The 18,699-nt window shown below is 49.0% G+C and overlaps 1 protein-coding gene across 1 annotated transcript in view; it reads left to right on the forward strand.

The window, feature by feature from the left end:
- Positions 1–18,699, forward strand: part of LOC140198719 (insulin-like growth factor 2 mRNA-binding protein 2) — a 198,764-nt gene that overhangs the window by 63,565 nt on the left and 116,500 nt on the right. Inside the window, exons 3-4 of the mRNA XM_072259735.1 lie at positions 12,919–12,967; positions 15,226–15,277. Of these exons, the coding sequence (XP_072115836.1) occupies positions 12,919–12,967; positions 15,226–15,277 (101 nt within the window). The remainder of the gene's footprint in view (positions 1–12,918; positions 12,968–15,225; positions 15,278–18,699) is intronic.

An 18,699-nucleotide genomic window follows, 5' to 3' on the forward strand; every position in this document is an offset into this window, starting at 1 on the left:
CAGCAGACACTGTGTGTGACGAGCACCAGGTTAAATTTACTGCAGAGATATCACCAGGCCTGGGGCCGGGTGTACAGCCGTTTGGGACGGTGCCCAGCAGTGGGAGCCAGTCACTGGCACCGGGCCCCACCTGTCCCGTTGGGGAGGGTGTGAGGGAGGCAGGAGCTGAGACTGCGGTGCAGCTCCCAGCCAAGGCTGCCCTCTCTACTGTCTTTGCGGTCTTCGGTCATACACCCGGTGTTGAACTGCCGGCCTGCTTGAAGTCAGCCTCGGAGTAAGCCGTTTCTATCCTCGACTGTCCACTCAGCTCGTCTCTACCCCAACCCCCGAGTTCAACAGACCAACCACCCTCTCCCATCTCTCTCTTCTCTCTCCCTCTCCTGCCCACCGGCTTCCTCCGAAGAGAACAGAGGACTGGCCCCACACAGCAGCCTGGGCTCGGGGTACCCCTGACGCACTCCTCTCTCAAAGCAAGTATATCAGATCCTCCACTTCCAGCACCATCCAATATCTGAACCCGCAGAGAGCTACACGAAGCTATTTGCGATCCAGGGAAGAGAGAGGTGATCGACACACCAGCCGTCTGCGAAAGGTGGGCCAGTCATCTGTAACCCTGAACGAACCTGTCTGGGATTTTGTAGGACAGGTCGGAGCAGACGATGGGGTTAGCAGTGGTCCACGAGCTGTCTGTTCCTCCCAGCTGCTACCTCTCTGGAGCGGTTGGGCCCTGGGGGTGGGGGGCAACAGTCAGCTCCACCATTGTCAGTAGGGCGTCCCATCATTCCGGGCCAAGCTTTGCCAGGTCCTTCCGCAGACTTCCACTTGGGTTTTCACTGGATGCCTTTATGCCAAAGCCCCACTTTATGTTTGGTGTTTCCTTTTAAATAACTAAAAGTTCATAGAATTTTAGAGTCTTGTCCTCTGTCTAGGGTGTAAGGACCCACCAAGGCTTGAAGGCTCCCAGCAAGCCTCCTCCCCAGGATCATCCACCCTTTGAAGAGAAGTGGGCAGGCGACTCCAGCAGACTCCTCGAGGACCCCCTTCCGGGACGGCATGCAGGTTCCTCTGACACATCCGCTCTCCCACCCGCATGATATTCAGAGTTCTACAGCACACAACCGGGCTTGCCTGGCACACGCCAACCTAGCCCCCCTTGCCCATGTTTAGCCATGTCCCACTAAGTTCAGGGATTTACTCACCTCTTTGTACTTTAATACCACCCAGACTTCCTGGTATGGGGGTCCAAGATCTTCTCCCCAGCAAGAACTGAGGAGAAATATTCACGGGAAAATCCCACCCATCTCCTGCTAATTTTAAAGGTCACAAGCCTATTCTCTCTCTAGCTGGAGAATTTCTTGGAATTTTCCTTATTCTTGCCTGCCCGATCTATCTCATGCCCTCTTTTTCTCTTCCTGATTTCCATTTTGAGTGTACTACTGCATTTCTTGTACATGTTGGGGGCATTCACTGTCCCTGATTTGCTGAAACTGCATGTATGTTTCCTTTTTCCTGACAAAAGGCCATCTTAAACATTTTTTCTCCCAGACAGTTAACCTGATCAACCATTCTATTTAGGCGTCCCACCTCCCTCCCTCCCTCCCTCCCCTGCCTATCACCTCAATCGCTGCTTTCGGGTCGGCTGGTGGTGCAACGACATCAGCGCTGGACCCGGGAGCGGAGGTTCCCGGGTTTGAAACCAGTCGGGTCCGTTCCCCAGTACGCTTTCCATCCGCGCCGGGTTGAGTGTCGAGATCGCAACTCAACCTCGTAAAATAAAAAAGGAAAATACTGCGAAAATGTCTGTGTGAGGAGTGGCACGCCACACAGTCAGTCAGTCAGTCAGTCAGTCAGTCAGTCTCTCTCTCTCTCTCTCTCTCTCTCTCTCTCTCTCTCTCTCGCTCTCTCGCTCTCTCGCTCTCTCGCTCTCTCGCTCTCTCGCTCTCTCGCTCTCTCGCTCTCTCGCTCTCTCGCTCTCTCGCTCTCTCGCTCTCTCTCTCTCTCTCTCTCTCTCTCGCTCTGCGCCTTGTAAAAGCCATGAAAAAGACATAATCACGGATGCACAGATGGACACGCAGACGCACATGCACAGATTCGCACGCACGCAGGCACGCGCCAAAAAAAAATCGCTGCTTTCAATTACTTTTTATAATGCTGTTTACATTCTAAATACTGGTTAATTGGGCAATGGTTAATCGAGACAGACTCATGAAGAACAAAAACTAACGGCGAAAATAGCTGGGATTCCCTTTGTTTCTTTGGGATGTTGTGCCTCTTAACTGGGACAGGAGACTGTTGCCAAATAGTTTCTAACTAGAGTCAGTCACATGCATGTCTAGTGGTCGTTTGACACTATACCGTGCTTCAAGTGAATGTTTTTTTAAATAGCGTCAGTCTAGTTTTTGTCTGATAAGGCAAATCAGAACAGTTTTTCCTCAGATTTGTCCACAGTATTATAAGAAGTCAGCCCATTATCTGCGCTTGGGTGTTCTGGATTTGTTCTGCATTTTATTTAAATAGAACACTTGTTACTCATTTGAACAGTACTTTGTCTTACATGCCTTCTTAACTATTTCCATGAAACTTCGGCTAATTGGGGCAGCCGCTTAATTGGGCCAAAATGTACTGGTCCCAATGTGACCCAGTTAACAGAAATCCACAGTACATGCTGGTATTTACATGCATTTTATTCCATATCTATACTCCAAACATTAATTTTGTATAATTCTTTATAATTAATGTTCTTTGTTGCACTTCACACCGACACACCACAGCAAAACCCGTTACATGTAAATGCATACGGTGCATCAAGCCAATCCTTGATCCCTGAATATCTCCCATCAGCAAGGGTTCTGTAAGATTGCCAGCCCTGCCCTTCGCCCCAGCAAAGTTCAAGGTAAGTTTATTATCAAACTACGTATATGTCATCATATTCTCTACTACCCCGAGATGCATTTCCCTGCAGGCATTTACAGGGAAATAAAGAAACACAATAGAATTTATGAAAAATGTACACAAACACTCACAAACAGCCAATGTGCAAAAGAAGACGAACTGTGCAAATAAAAAAGGAACCAGTAAATAAAGTTGCCAGTGCTCTGGGCGGGGGGTGGGCGGTGTTAATTTAGAGCTGCAGGGGTTTGGGAACCAGAGTGCCAGAGCAGATAATGAAGAGGTTGTGGACATATGTTGTTAAGACTTCAGACGAAGTCAGGAATCAAAAGGTTGAGCATCTTGTGATTAATGTCTTGAGCTGCGTATATTTCAATGCAAGAAGTATCGTAGGAAAGGCCGATGAGCTCGGCATGATTTAACACCCTGAAATATGATGTTGTGGCCATTAGTGAGACTTGGTTGCTGGAGGGGCAGGACTGGCAGCTCAGTGCTCTGGTATTCTGTTGTTTCAGACACGACAGAGCAGGCGGGATTAAAGGAGGAGGGTGGTGTTACTAGTCAGGGAAAGAGTCATGGCAGTGCTCCATCAGGATAGATTGGAGAACTTGTCTAGTGAGGCGTTACGGGTGGAACTGAGTAGTAAGGAAGGCATGACCGTGTTAGTATTACAGACCACCAAATAGTCCGAGGGACTTAGAGAAACAGATTCACAGAGAGTTCGAAGGCTTTTGTAAGGAACATATAGTTGTTATGGTAACTTTCCACATATGGACTGGGATTCCCATACTGTAAAAGGACTAGATGGGATAGAATTTGTCAAATGTGTTCAGTAAAGTTTCCTTAATCAGTACTTGGTTGTCCCAATGAGAGAGTGTGCGAAACTTGAGAATAAGACAGGGCAGGTGACAGAAGTTTGTGTAGGGGACACTGGTGATCTAGTGATCATAATGCCATTAGATTCAATGTAAGTATGGAAAAAAGTGAGGTCTGGCCCGTGGTTTGAGATACTACATTGGAGAAAGGTCCATTTTGATGGTATTAGAAAGGATCTGGCAAATGTGGGTTTGCACAGGCTGCTTTTTAATGACCCATGCATGGAGCCAAAAGAGGTGGGGGAGATTTTAAATAAGATTTTTGCATCTGTATTAACTTGGGAGATGGATACTTGGGAGTTTATAGAAGTGAGGCAAACTTCCATCAACTTCATAGACCCTGTACAGATTATAGAGGAGGAGGAGGTGTTTGCTACCTGGGGCAAATTGGGGTGGATAAATCCCCAGGGCCCGACCAGCTGTTCCCTTGGACCCTGTGGGAGGCAAGTGCAGATATTGCCGGTGCTCTAGCAAAGATATTTAAATCGTCTTTGGAGACAGGTGAGGTACCAGAGGATTAGTTCTGCTGTTTGAGAAAGGCTCTTAAAAATAAACCAGTAAGTATACTCGAAAGGGAGGTTGGTCAAGAAGGCTCAGTGGCTTGGCATTCAAGATGAGGTAGAATTGGATTAGACACTGGCTTTGTGGGAAAAGCCAGAATGTGGTGGTAGATGGTTGCCTCTCTGACTGGAGGGGCGTAATGAGCGGAGTGTCGCGGGGATCGGTGCTGGGTCTGTGTTGTTTGTCATCTATATCGGTGATCTGGATGACAGTGTGGGTAACTGGATCGGAAATTTGCAGATGACACCAAGATTGGGGGTGTAGTGGGCAGCGAGGAAGGCTATCATGGCTTGCAATGGGATCTCGACTCACTGAGATAGTGAGATATAACAATTAACAATTACAGCACGGAAACAGGTCATCTCGGCCCTTCTAGTCCGTGCCAAAAATGGCAGATGGAATTTAATGCAGACAAGGGCAAATTCATCGAAAGTGGCATCACAGGTATATAGGATTATAAAGAAAGCTTTTGGCATATTGGCCTTTATAAATCGAAGTATTGAGTTCAGGAGATGGGATGTTATGTTTAAGCTGTATAAGGCATTGGTGAGGCATAATTTGGAGTGTTGTGTGCAGTTTTGGTCACCTACCAACAGGAAAGATGTGCGTAAGATTGAAAAAGTACAGAGAAAATGTACAAGGATGTTGCCGAACCTGGAGGTCCTGAGTTATAAGGAAAGATTGAATCGGTTAGGACTTTATTCCTTAGAACATAGAAGATTGAGAGGACATTTGATAGAAGTATACAGAATTATGAGGGGTATACATAGGGTAAATGCAAGCAGGCTTTTTCCACATGACTCCCTTGTCCATTCGTCCCCCCCATCCCTCCCCACCGATCTCCCTCCTGGCACTTATCCGTGTAAGTGGAACAAGTGCTACACATGCCCTTACACTTCCTCCCTTACCACCATTCAGGGCCCCAGACAGTCCTTCCAGGTGAGGCGACACTTCACCTGTGAGTCGGCTGGGGTGATATACTGTGTCCGGTGCTCCCGATGTGGCCTTCTATATATTGGCGAGACCCGATGCAGACTGGGAGATCGTTTCGCTGAACACCTATGCTCTGTCCGTCAGAGAAAGCAGGATCTCCCAGCGGCCACACATTTTAATTCCATGTCCCATTCCTGTTCTGTTATGTCTATCCACGGCCTCCTCTACTGTAAAGATGAAGCCACATTCAGGTTCGAGGAACAACACTTTATATTCCATCTGGGTAGCTTCCAACCTGATGGCATGAACATCGACTTCTCTAACTTCCGCTAATGCCCCACCTCCCCCTCGTACCCCATCTGTTATTTATTTATATACACACATTCTTTTTCTCCCTCTGTCCCTCTCACTATTCCCCTTGCCCATCCTCTGGGCTTTTTTTCCCCCCCACCTTTTCTTTCTCCCTAGGCCTCCTGTCCCATGATCCTCTCATATCCCTTTTGCCAATCAACTGTCCAGCTCTTGACTCCATCCCTCCCCCTCCTGTCCTCTCCTATCATTTTGAATCTCCCTTTCCCCCTCCCACTTTCTAATCTCTTACTAACTCTTCTTTCAGTTGGTCCTGACGAAGGGTCTCGGCCCAAAATGTCGACTGTACCTCTTCCTAGAGATGCTGCCTGGCCTGCTGCGTTCACCAGCAACTTTTATGCGTGTTGCTTGAAATTCCAGCATCTGCAGATTTCCTTGTGTTTGAGGCTTTTTCCACTGAGGTTGGGTGGGACTACAACTAGGGGACATGGATTAAGGGTGAACGGTGAAAAGTTTAAGGGGAAATGAGGGGAAACTTCTTCACTCAGGGATTTGTGAGAGCGTGGAACAAGCTGCCAGCACAAGAGAAGTTGGTTAGGTAAATGGATGGGAGATATGGAGGGAAATGGTCCCGGTGCAGGTTGATGGGACTAGGCAGGCTAAATGGTTTCAGCATGGACTAGATGAGCATAGGGCCTGTTTCTGTGCTGTACTTTTCTACAGGTCTTTGACTTAAAATAATACTGAGATCATGCATTGTAGAGTCCTTGAAAGTGAGTCTTCAAGTTGCGGAGTCAGTTTAGAGTTGAGGTGAGTGAAGGTATCTGCTCTGCGCTGGTTCAGGAGCGTGATGGTTATTGGGGAAGAACTGTTCCTGAACCTCGTGGTGTGGGGCCCAAGGTTCCTGTATCATCTCCTTGACAGCTGCAGTGAGAAGAGAGCATGGCTTGGGTGGTGGGGATTGTTGATGATGGAGGCTGCTTTCTTGTGGCACTGCTCCTTGCAGATGTGCTCAGTGATGGGGAGAGATCTTCCTGTGGAGTTTCAGGTTCTATCCAGCACTTTCTGTGAACTCTTCTGTTCATTGGCATCAGTGTTTCCATTCTAGGCTGTTAAGCGACCAGTCAGGATAGTCTCAACTGTGCATCTGTATAAATTTGTCAATGCTTTAGATGACTTTGAAGGAAGTTTCTACTTTCTGATGGCACTTACTCCCAAGACAGATCCTCTGAAAAGATAACGCCAAGGAATTTAAAGTTACTAATCCTCTCCACCTCTGATCCCTGATGAGATAACGCCAAGGAATTTAAAGTTAGTGGTTCTCTCCACCTCTGATCCCCGATGAGAACTGGCTTATGAACCTGTGGTTTCCTTCTCCTGTAGTCAGTAATCAGCTCTCTGGATTTTCTGGCGTTGAGTGAGAGGTTGTTAATTGTGGCACCACTCAACCAGATTTCCAACCTCCCTCCCATCTGCAGATTCGTCGCCACTGTTGCTTTGTCCATCGACAGTGATGTCGTCAGCAAAACTTGAATATGGCATTGGGGAATGAGGAGCTGTTCTGTGGCTCGCCAGAGTGTTCTGGAGCTGAGCTCTGGGGCTGGCGTCTCAGTTCCATGCTTGGGGTCCTGTGGTAACGACCAAGGCTGCTGCCATTTGCTGCCCTCGTTGCACGGGCGTGTCCTGCCTGGGGCCGCGTCGAGAACCTGGATAATACACAGAAGAGATACTGCAGGTGCTGGAAATCCATAGCAACACACTCAGAAAACTGGAGGATCTCAACAAGTCAGCCAGCATCGATGGAGCAGAGTTAACAGTCGACACCGTGGGCCAAGACCCTTCATCGGGACCTGGAAGGAAGGAGTAGAAGACCGAACAAGAAAGGGATAAATAATAACTGGTATTTGAGCATCAGGCAGTAGCATCAAAGGGGAGTGCTTTGGTTGTCTACTAGGTGGCACAAAGTCATGGTCGAACATGGCGGGGGCTGCAATAGTGTTGATTTATTATTGTTACAGGAATGTGCAGAGAATGGAGGATGTGGGTGTTATCATTGTGGACTTCAGGCATGCCAGGAGTCACACTCACGTCCCCATCTACATCAACGGAACTGTAGTGGAGTGTGTATCAAGCTTCAGATTCCACATTTGGTGTCCACATTTCCGAGGATCTCACCTGGTCCCTGAACTCCTCCATCCTGATCAAAAAGGCGCAACAGCGCCTTTATTTCCTGCGGAACATGAAGAAAGCTCACCTCTGTCCCAGGATACTGACAGACTTTTAACGCTGTACCATTGAGAGCATACTCACCAACTGCATCTCAGTGTGGTATGGCAATTGTCCCGTATCGGACCGCAAAGCACTCCAGCGTGTGGCGAAAACTGCCTAGCGGATTATCGGCACCCAATTGCCCACCATTGAGAACATCTACCATAAACGCTGCCTGGGCAGGGCGAAAAGCATTATCAGGGATGCATCTCACCCTAACCATGGACTTTTTACTCTCCTCCCATCCGGTAGGCTCTACAGGAGCCTCAGTTCCCACATCAGCAGGCACAGGAAGAGCTTCTTGCGTGAGGCTGTGACCCTGCTGAACCTCTCATCACAGCGCAAAGCAGTATTGCATCCGTATTGTACTGTCTCCGTACTTTTATATTTGTGTGCTGTAGCACTTTTTTTATTCACAGTTATTTTGTAAATAACACTATTCTTTGCATTTCTGGTCAGATGCTAACTGCATTTCATTGGCTTTGTATCTGTACTCGGCACAATGACAATAAAGTTGAATCTAATCTAATATATAGGCAGAAAGAATTAGTTTAGTGTGGAATTTAATTGCTAGTTTAATTCAGCACAACGTCATGGGCCAAAGGGCCTGTTCTTGGACTGTATTTGATCTAAGCCTGGAAACAATGCAATACATTCATAAAATGCTGGAGGAACTCAACAGGCCAGGCAGCATCCATGGAAAAGAGTAAACAGTTGACATTTTGGGCTGAGACCCTTCATCAAGACTTGAATTCTTTTTTCCTCCAGTCCTGCTAAAGGGTATCGGCCCGAAATGTCGACTGCACTTATTTCCATTGATGCTGCCTGGCCTGCTGAGTTCCTCCAGCATTCTGTGTGTGTTGCTTGGATTTCCTGCATCTGCTGTTTTTTTTTTCTTGTTTGAGTTTTACATTCATCATCACTTTGTTAACACTGAAGGATATCTAACTCAAACATTTGATTGTAATAATGGGAATAGTCATATTGTTTTTTTCTCTCTGGACTGAGATACACTGGAAAACTATTGTTGTGCTATCTGTACAGATCGTTCCATACATGTAAAAAGGAAAGCAGAATGCTGAATATAGTTGTCGAGAAAGTGCAGTGCAGGCAGGCAAATAAGGTGCAGGGGCCCTGAGGAGGTGATTGGGAGTTCAAGTATTCATCTTTACCAAACGAGAATCTGATAACAGCAGGATGAAAGACATGAACACAAGAGATTCTGCAGTGCTGGAAATCCAGAGCAAAACACACACACACACACACACACACAAAATGCTGGAGGACTCGGCAGATCAGGAGGCATCTATGGAGAGGAATGAACAGTCTGCGTTTCAGGCGAGGCCCTTTGCTGTCTCGAATAGATGCTGGGATTGAAGCTGTCCTTGACTCTGGTTGTATGTGTATTCGAGTCTTTGTATCTCCCCCTCCAATGGAGGTGGGGTGAGGGGAAGAGACGATGTCTGTGGTGGGAGGAGTCTTCGATAATGCCGGCTGCTTTCCGGAGGCAGTGGGAAATGTGGATGGAGGCAGTCTGATGCGAGTGATTTATACTGCTACTGCTATGTGGTCCCTGCTTTGTATCACACAGTGCTCCAGTGTAACCAAAACCTGTAATTTGTGATGGAAGGGTTTCAGTTATCTGTTTAAACGATGAAGCGGGGGGGTGGGGGGTAGTTTGTGTTTTGACCAAGTCAATGATAGAACTCCTGTCTGTATCTGAGGTTGGCCACTGGGGTTAGCACGCTTTGCTGTACGTTGTTGTTCCTGTGATAGCTGTCGGGCTGTCCTCTGGTTTTAGGTGGAAGCCTGGGGACGGGATGGCTGAGGAGCACAGGCCAAGCTGATTGATTTTTAGACAGGAACTTGATGCATTGTTAGAAGTGATTGTTTAATTATACATGGGCCGGAGCAGGAGCCGTCACATGAGCCTTGGAGGCCGTGTAAGCAGCTCATTGTCCCAAGTTCGGTTTCCTTTCTTTTGTACCGTGAAGCACAGGCAGGCACCCTGCGGTTGGCTGTCCTGAGGGCTATGGGTTTGGCTGATAGGCCCATTCACAGACAAGGGCTGAGTAGAGGTGAGGCGTGATACTCCATGGCCCATGGCTGAAGTGTCCTCCTCGTGGGGTCCGCGGAGGACTCCTCAAGCTGGCTGGAGCAGAAAATCCTCCAGCTGTGGAAAGGGCGACCAGCTTCAGGTTCCTGGAAGTCAACATCTCTGAAGATCAACTGAGAGACTCAGCCAGCTTCTTCATGGGCGCTAGCCTGCCCAGCATCCAGGACGCCTTCAAAAGACGATGCCTCAAACAAGGCAGCATCCATCATTCAACCCCATGTTTATGGTTAACATCAGAGACGTTATCCTTGAGGTGATTGGAGGAAAGTGCAGGAGGATTGTTGGAGATGAGGTTTTACACAGAGAGTGCTAGGTGCATTCGAACCTGGTATGGAAGTTGTCCTGTCCAAGACGGAAAGAAGCTGAAGAAGACCGTGAACACGGCGCAGCACATCACACAAACCAATCTTCCGTCCGTGGACTCACTTTACACCGCAAGCTGTCGGAGCAGTGCTGCCAGGATAATCAAGGACACAACTCACCCAGCCAACACACTTTCTGTCCCTCTTCCCTCCGGAAGAAGGCTCAGGAGCTTGAAGACTCATATGGCCAGATTTGGGAACAGCTTCTTTCCAACTGTGATAAGACTGCTGAACGGATCCTGACCCAGATCTGGGCTGTACCCTCCAAATATCCGGACCTGCCTCTTGATTTTTTGCACTACCTTACTTTCCCTTTTCTAGTTTCTATTTATGATTTATAATTTAGCTTTTTAATATTTACTGTTGATTTGTACTCCAGGGAGCGCGAAGCCGATTATCAAATATCACTGTGATGATTGTACAGTCTAGTTTCAATTGTATGGCGACAATAAAGTAAAGTAAAGCTGCATAGAATTCGCTGTCAAGTGTGGTGATAGCAACAGATAGATTAGGGGCATTTAAGAAATTGTTAAGATGAGCACATGAATGATAAAAATTACCGAAGGAGGGAAGGGTTAGATTGATCTTTGAGCAGGTTGTAAGTCTGGCATAGCATCATGGGCTGAAGGGTCTGTACTGTGCCCTGGTGTTCTATACTGTGAGGAATCTGGCCCTGGTCTCTCTCTCTGCAGCAAACTGTCCGATGGTTTCAGTGGCTCAAATAAACCTTGTGTCCCTTTTGGAAGGGAGTTCCTACTAAACCCTAGAGTGCCTGACAGTCTGTCATTGCACCAGGTTTCAGTGACCTCCCAGAGTGGTTGTGTTGAAGGAAGTGGGCACCATCTACATGGCATTCTCGCTGTGAGGCAGAGACCAGGGGAGGCGGTCTGTTCGGTTGGGTAGCGGGAGGGGGGTGGGTCCCCTGAGGGAGAGGTGGAAACGGGGTTCAGAGAGGGACCGTGGTCACTCACTGGCCCATCAGCGGCCACTGAACACACACCTCTGGGTCCTGTGCCACATCCCCTTCTTCCCGCGTTGACTTTCGTTGGGGATGGCACAGTGGCATGTGGCTATTACAGTGCCAGCGACCTGGGCTCAGTTTCCGCCGCAGTCTGTAAAGGGTTTGTGTGATCTCCCCGTGACTGCATGGGTTTCTCCCGGTGGGCTGGCTTCCTCCCACATGGAGCTGGTAGGCTAATTAGTCACATGGGTGTAATTCGATGGCACGGGCTCGTTGGGTCAAAAGGGTCTGTTACTGAGTTGTTTTTTTTTAAATCCTGGTCTGACAGCCTGTCTTTCAACACAGAGGTCTTGGCCCTTCCTCTACCTCCTCGCCAGATGGCTGGGTCTCCCTGCTGTTCTCTCCACCGTTCATCCCTGCCCCCACCTTTGCTTCATCTGCCCCCATCCCCAGTCCTTTTGCCCCCTTTCTGCCCTGTCCCATTCACCCTCATGCCTTGCTTTTTCCTTTCTCGCTCCCTCCCTCCCTCACCTTGCTGTGTGGCCGGGGTTAAACTCCAGGGGTCAGACAATGCTTTAAAATTACTATAAATTACAGTAAGCACTAATTTTAAAATATGGACATAGCAAAAAGAGTGCGAAAATGGTGAAGTTGGGTTCATGGGTTCAGTGTCCATTCAGACATCTGATGGTGGGGAGGGAAAAAGCTGTTTATAAAGTGGTGTGTGTGTCTGTCTGTCTTCAGGCTCCTGTACCTCCTCTGATAACAATGAGAAGAGGACAAGGGTCCTTCATGATAGATGCTGCCTTACGGTAGGGAGGCTGGTGCCCATGATGGAGCTGGCTAAGTTTACAACCCTCTATATTTTCGGCAAAGCAACCAGTCAGAATGCTCTAGGTTTCAGCCCGAAACGTCGACTGTACTCCTTTCCATAGATGCTGCCTGGCCTGCTGAGTTCCTCCAGTATTTTGTGTGTGTTGCTGGGATTTCCAGCATCTGCAGATTTTCTCGTTTGAGAATGTTCTTGCAGAATTTTCTATTTGTGAGTTTCCACCACAGAACCATTTGAGGATCGCAACTGGCACTGAATTCCCAGGGGCCAGGGTGTCAGTGTCTCCCCCTCGCTACCCCTGTCCCTTCACATTCCTGTACTGACTGGCACAGTGTGGGAGTCAACCGTGTGTGTTCCTGTACTGACTGGCACGGTGTGGGGTGTGGAGAGTGGAGAAGTTCAGTGGGGCACGATCCCATACTGACGGGCACAGTGTGGCAGTTGGAGGGCATCATCGGGGCACGATCCCATACTGATGGGCACAGTGTGGCAGTTGGAGGGCATCATCGGGGCACGATCCCATACTGACAGGCACAGTGTGGCAGTTGGAGGGCATCACCGCGGCACAATCCCATACTGACGGGCACAGTGTGGCAGTTGGAGGGCATCACCGCGGCACGATCCCATACTGACAGGCACAGTGTGGCAGTTGGAGGGCATCATCGGGGCACGATCCCATACTGATGGGCACAGTGTGGCAGTTGGAGGGCATCACCGCGGCACAATCCCATACTGATGGGCACAGTGTGGGAGTTGGAGAGGTTCATCGGGGCACGATCCCATACTGATGGGCGCTGTGTGTTTCTTTGCAGGAGTCGGAAGATTCAGGTTCGGAACATCCCTCCACATCTGCAGTGGGAAGTGAGTGGCAGCTGATGGGAACGGGACCTCGGGGTGTTACAGGGAGAGGGTGCAGCATCAAATCAAGTCAAGTTTAATTGTCATTGAAACCATACATGGATACAGCCGAACAAGACAGTGTTCCTCTGGGGCCAAGGTGCAAAAACACACACGCACATTCAAAATAGCGAGAAAGAAAGAAAAAGAACATAGTTATGTAAGAAAACACAATTTTAGTCCAAGACCCTGAGCAATAAGTCCCGCAAATTGATGATTCTCGGCAGCCCAGCCTGTAGTTCCGGCAATCTGACACTGGAGGGCAGCACTGACAGGAGAGGCTACCCCCATCCGAGCACAGATGCTTTGTTACAATGCAAGCCCACGGCTTGAGGCCTAGTCTGCTACAACCGAGGCAACACTCCTGCTTCGCCGCCTGTCTCACCACCTGCAGCAATCAATGTCCAACAGGGTCTTGCAATCGCAAAAGAAACGTCCAAGACAGTCAGTCGCATTCCGGTGCCTTCGTGTCGCGACAGCAGCACGGTCTGCACCCAGGCCAGCTCTTCTGAACCCAATCCGGCTCCTTCTGTGGCCTGAGGGCCCAGCTCGAATCCCCCTGTCCAAAAGTCCGAACCAACTTGCCTTCTCTGAACCACTGGCAACTCTTAACGACACTCCGGCCGGCTACTCCCACCAGTGAGCAGCTCCCTGATGTGGTACTCCTGCTGTACGTGTAGTTTTTGGAGTCAAGAAAAGTCTTACTATGAGGAAAAACGCATTTAATAAAGAAAAGAGCACTTCTGTTTGCGCCCCAAGAGGCTACTGTGTGTATACGCACTGCCATCTTACCAGATCTTTTGAAGTAAGCCCTTCCTTTTGCAGATTATTTTCCTCTATATCCCCCCATTCACCCACACACCAAGGGACAATTTACCTCAGGCCATTAACCTACTGACCTCCATGTCTTTGCGATGTGGAGGGGAACCCAGAGCACCCTGGGAAAACCCATGCGGCCACAGGGAGACAATGCAAACTCCTCGCGGGTTACAGCAGCTGAGGTCAGGATTGAACCCGCGTCGCTGGAGCTGGGAGGCAGAGGCTCAACGAGCTGAGCCACGTGCGTAGGTGCGCGTACACACGCACACGCTCAGACACGTGGCCTGTGTACACACACTCAGGTATGCGCGTGCACACGCGTTTAGATAGGCGCAGGCTCACTCTTGTACACTCAGACGCAAAGGCGTGCACATGAGCATGCAAGGGCACAGCGGTCATCGCACTGTGTTGGCATTTTCACTGCTGATGTGGCTTTTATCTGGCTCCCACGTCCGGCTCGTGTCCTCTGTCTCCAGCCGGGAGTAAATTCACAAGCTCTGCAGCCCTGGCCGGGATGAGGGAGGTATCATAAACACAAGGGATTCGGCAGATGCTGGAAATCCAGAGCAACGTACACAGGATACTGGAGGAACTCGACAACATCTAGGGAGATGAATAAACATTTGAGGTTTGGAGCCAAGACTCTTCTTCAGGACTAGAAAGGAAGGGGGAAGATGTCCAGATATAGAGGTGGGGGAGGGGAAGGAGGATTAGCCAGAAGGTTATAGCTGAAGTCAGGTGGGTGGGAAAGGTAAAGGGCTGGAGAAGAAGGAATCTGATGGGAGAGGAGAGTGGATCATAGGAGAAAGGGAAGGAGGCGTACTGAAGAAGGTAATAGGCAGTTGGGGAGAAGAGGTAAGAGGCCAGAGTTGGGAATGGAAGAAGAGGGAAGGGGGAAAAAATTACCGAAAGGAGAAATCGATGTTCATGCCATCAGGTTGGAGGCTACCCAGACGGAATATGAGGTGTTGCTCCTCCACACTGAGGGTGGTCCTATCATAGCAAAAGAGGAGACAGGTCGGAACGGGAATGGGGATAGGAATCAGAATGGTTGGCTACCAGGAAATTCAGCTTTTGGCAGATGGAGCAGTGGTGCTCGACGTAGCGGTCCCCCGACTTACATCAGGTTTCACCGACGTAGAGGAGACCGCGTCGGGAGCACTGGGTATAATAGATCATCCTAGCAGACGCACGGGAGAAGTGGATAATCCCAACAGATGCACAGGATTGTTTGGGGCCATGAGTGGAGGTGAGGGAGGAGATGAGTGGACAGGATGAGTGAGAGTTTGTTCAGTGTCGGGAAAGGGAAGGGTTGGGCAAAGCCTGTGTGGGGCAGGTGAGGGGTGGGCCCGGTGGCAGGGTGAGTGGTCCCATCTAACCCTGCAGCCTTTGGTCTCCTTCAGGTTTTGGATGGACTCCTGGCCCAGTATGGCACAGTGGAGAACGTGGAGCAAGGTAAGCAGGCTGGTGCTGTCCCTGAACCCCCTCCTCGCTGTTATCATTGTGATGAGAGAGAACATCCTGGGTAGATGGATGGGGATCTGTAGAAGGACGTAGACAAATACAGTGTAGGAAAGTGTATGGTTATGCACTTTGGTAGAAAGAATGAAGATATTTTCTACATGGGGAACAGATTAACAATCAGAGGTGTAAAGGGACTTGGAGTCCTTGTGCGGCATTCTCTAAAGGTTCACTGGCAGGATAAGTCGGTGGTGAGGAAGGCAAGTTCAATGATAACATTCATTTCCAGGTGATTAAAATATAAAAACATGGATATAATGCTGAGGATTTGTAAAGGCTGATTTATACTTCTGCGTCAACTCGACGCCGTAGATATGGCGTAGCCACGAACCCTATGCAGAAACCTACGCTGTAGCCTGACACGCACCTCTGCCAAAATATAACTACATGTCGCGGCAACGCAGGCCGCAACAACTGTGATTGGTCCGCCTGGTAGCATCGCATTTCCTCCTACGCTGCAATAGCTTCCCATTGGCCGACTGAAGGGCAGGGAAGGAACTCTGGCTGCAATGCTTTCCATAAAGCTTTACAGACCTCCGAAATTATGGAGGACACATTTCGCTTTTACGAAAAAAGGCGCTCACTTTAAACTTGTTTACCCTGAGAAAGACTACCATGACCATGAAGCTTTGCACGGGCAGGTGTGTGTGCATGCGTGACGTGTGCGAATTGCAGAGAGACACAGACACACCGACGCACGAGTATAAATGCTCACAACGGCGTTACCCACGTGTAGGCTACAGCACAAGCTTGACACACAAGTATAAATTAGCCTTCAGGCATTGGTCAGACCGCTCTTGTGGGCAGTTTTGAGCCCCTTGTCTAAGAAAGGATGTGCTGGCATTGGAGAGGAGGTACACGAGGATGATCCTGGGAATAAAAGGGTTAACTTAGGAGTAGCATTTGATGGCTCTGGGCTTGTACTCACTGGGGTTTAGAAGAATAAGGGGAGGGAACACATTGAAACCTCTTGAAGATTGAAAAGCATAGATAGAGTGGACGTGAAGAGGATATGTCCTAAAGTGGGGGGAGTCTAGGACCAACTGGTACAGCCTCAGAACAGAAGAATGTCTCTTTAGAACAGAGAAGGACAGACTCAATGGGATGAATGGCCTAATTTGTTCATGTCTTGTGGTCGAAACTCAAGTTTGCAGAGGTGTAACCTCCTCAAGGGTACGTTAGCTCCCTCAACCCAGGAATCAAACAGTTGCAAACACAAGAGGTTCTGCAGTTGTGGAAATCCAGAGCAACACACACAACATGCTGGAGGACACAGCAGGTCAGGTGGCATCTATGGAGAGGTGTTAGCGGTGTGTGGAGAAATAAAATGCAGTGATCCAGCCGTGTGGGGGGGGGTGTGGGGGCATTACTGTGGGGAAAGGGCAGAGCAGTCCCTGTCTCACTGGCCAGAGGGCAACACTCTGCTTCTCAGACGTGGAACAGTTCAGTGCAGGAACAGGCCTTCAGCCCATCCATGTCTGTGCTATCCCCATATAAACTAAACCTATCTGTCTGCACACGTTCCATGTCCCTCCGTTCCCTGTCTGGTCACGTGTCCATTTAAAATACTTTTTCAGCATTGTTATCGTATCTGCTCCACAACCTCCCCTGGCAGCTTGTTCCAGGTAGCTGCGATTCTCCCACGTCAAAGGTGCTGAGTCTGAAAGGGTTGACAGCTACAAGTTCTTAGGGGTGAGCATTACCAATAGTCCATCCTGATCCAGCCTCATAGGGACATTGATTAAGAAAGCTGATCAGTTCCTCTAACTCATCAGGAGGCTAAAGAAATTTGGCGTGTCCCCTTTGACCTCACCATGTTTTATTGACACTTGTCCACAGCCAGTTCACGCGATGTGCCATGGCTGTGAGCTGGTGCTCAGTGGATGCCTCTGTACACGAGGACAAGGCTGCCTTTGGACCCATAGGTCACCGACTTGGGGTCCTTCCAGTACAGCACCTGGTTGTGGAGAGCTCTAGACGTATCCGTTCCCCACCGCGCCATCACAGCTCAAGTCTCAGGCTTACCCCTGAGTCCACACACCCACCATAGCAGTCACTGTCCTCACTAATTCCGCACAAAAGGGGGCCGTGTGGGCTGGTGAAAATCCGAGGAAATTCTGGCTGTGCCTTGCTGTGGACCTAACCCCTTCTGACACACTGCTGGAAACACACACAACAATTCCAAACCCTGACACACTGCTGGAAACACAGACAACAATTCCAAACACTGATACACTGCCGGAAACACACACAACGATTCCAAACCCTGACACGCTGCTGGAAACACAGACAACAATTCCAAACCCTGGTACACTGATACACTGCTGGAAACACAGACAACAATTCCAAACACTGATACGCTGCCAGAAACACACACAACAATTCCAAACCCTGACACACGGCCGGAAACACACACAACAATTCCAAACCCTGACACACGGCCGGAAACACACACAACAATTCCAAACCCTGATACACTGCCAGAAACACACACAACAATTCCAAACACTGATACACTACCAGAAACACACACAACGATTCCACACACTGATACACTGCCGGAAATACACACAACAATTCCAAACCCTGACACATGGCCGGAAACACACACAACAATTCCAAACCCTCATACACTGCCAGAAACACACACAACAATTCCAAACACTGATACACTGCTGGAAACACACACAACGATTCCAAACACTGACACACTTGATATGCTGCCGGAAACACACAATGATTCCAAACCCTGATACACTGATACACTCCCAGCCACACACAGACAACAATTCCAAACCCTGATACACCGCCAGAAACACAGACAACAATTCCATACACTGATACGCTCCCGGCCACAGACAGACAACAATTCCAAACACTGACACACTGATACACTGCCGGAAACACACACAACGATTCCAAACCCTGATTCACTGATATACTGCCGGAAACACACAACGATTCCAAACCCTGATACACTGATACACTCCCGGCCACACACAGACAACAATTCCAAGCCCTGATACACGGCCGGAAACACAGACAACAATTCCATACCCTGATACACTGATACAGTCCCGGCCACACACAGACAATGATTCCATACACTGATACACTGCTGGAAGCACAGAACGATTCCAAACCCTGACACACTGATACACTGCCGGAAACACACACAACGATTCCATACCCTGATACACTGATACAGACCCGGCCACACACAGGCAATGATTCCATACACTGATACACTGCCGGAAGCACACACAACGATTCCAAACACTGATACACTGCTGGAAACACACACAACGATTCCAAATACTGATACACTGCCGGAAACACACACAACAATTCCAAAC

The sequence above is a fragment of the Mobula birostris genome, chromosome 6 (assembly GCF_030028105.1).
Source record: "Mobula birostris isolate sMobBir1 chromosome 6, sMobBir1.hap1, whole genome shotgun sequence".
Lineage (NCBI taxonomy): Eukaryota > Metazoa > Chordata > Chondrichthyes > Myliobatiformes > Myliobatidae > Mobula > Mobula birostris.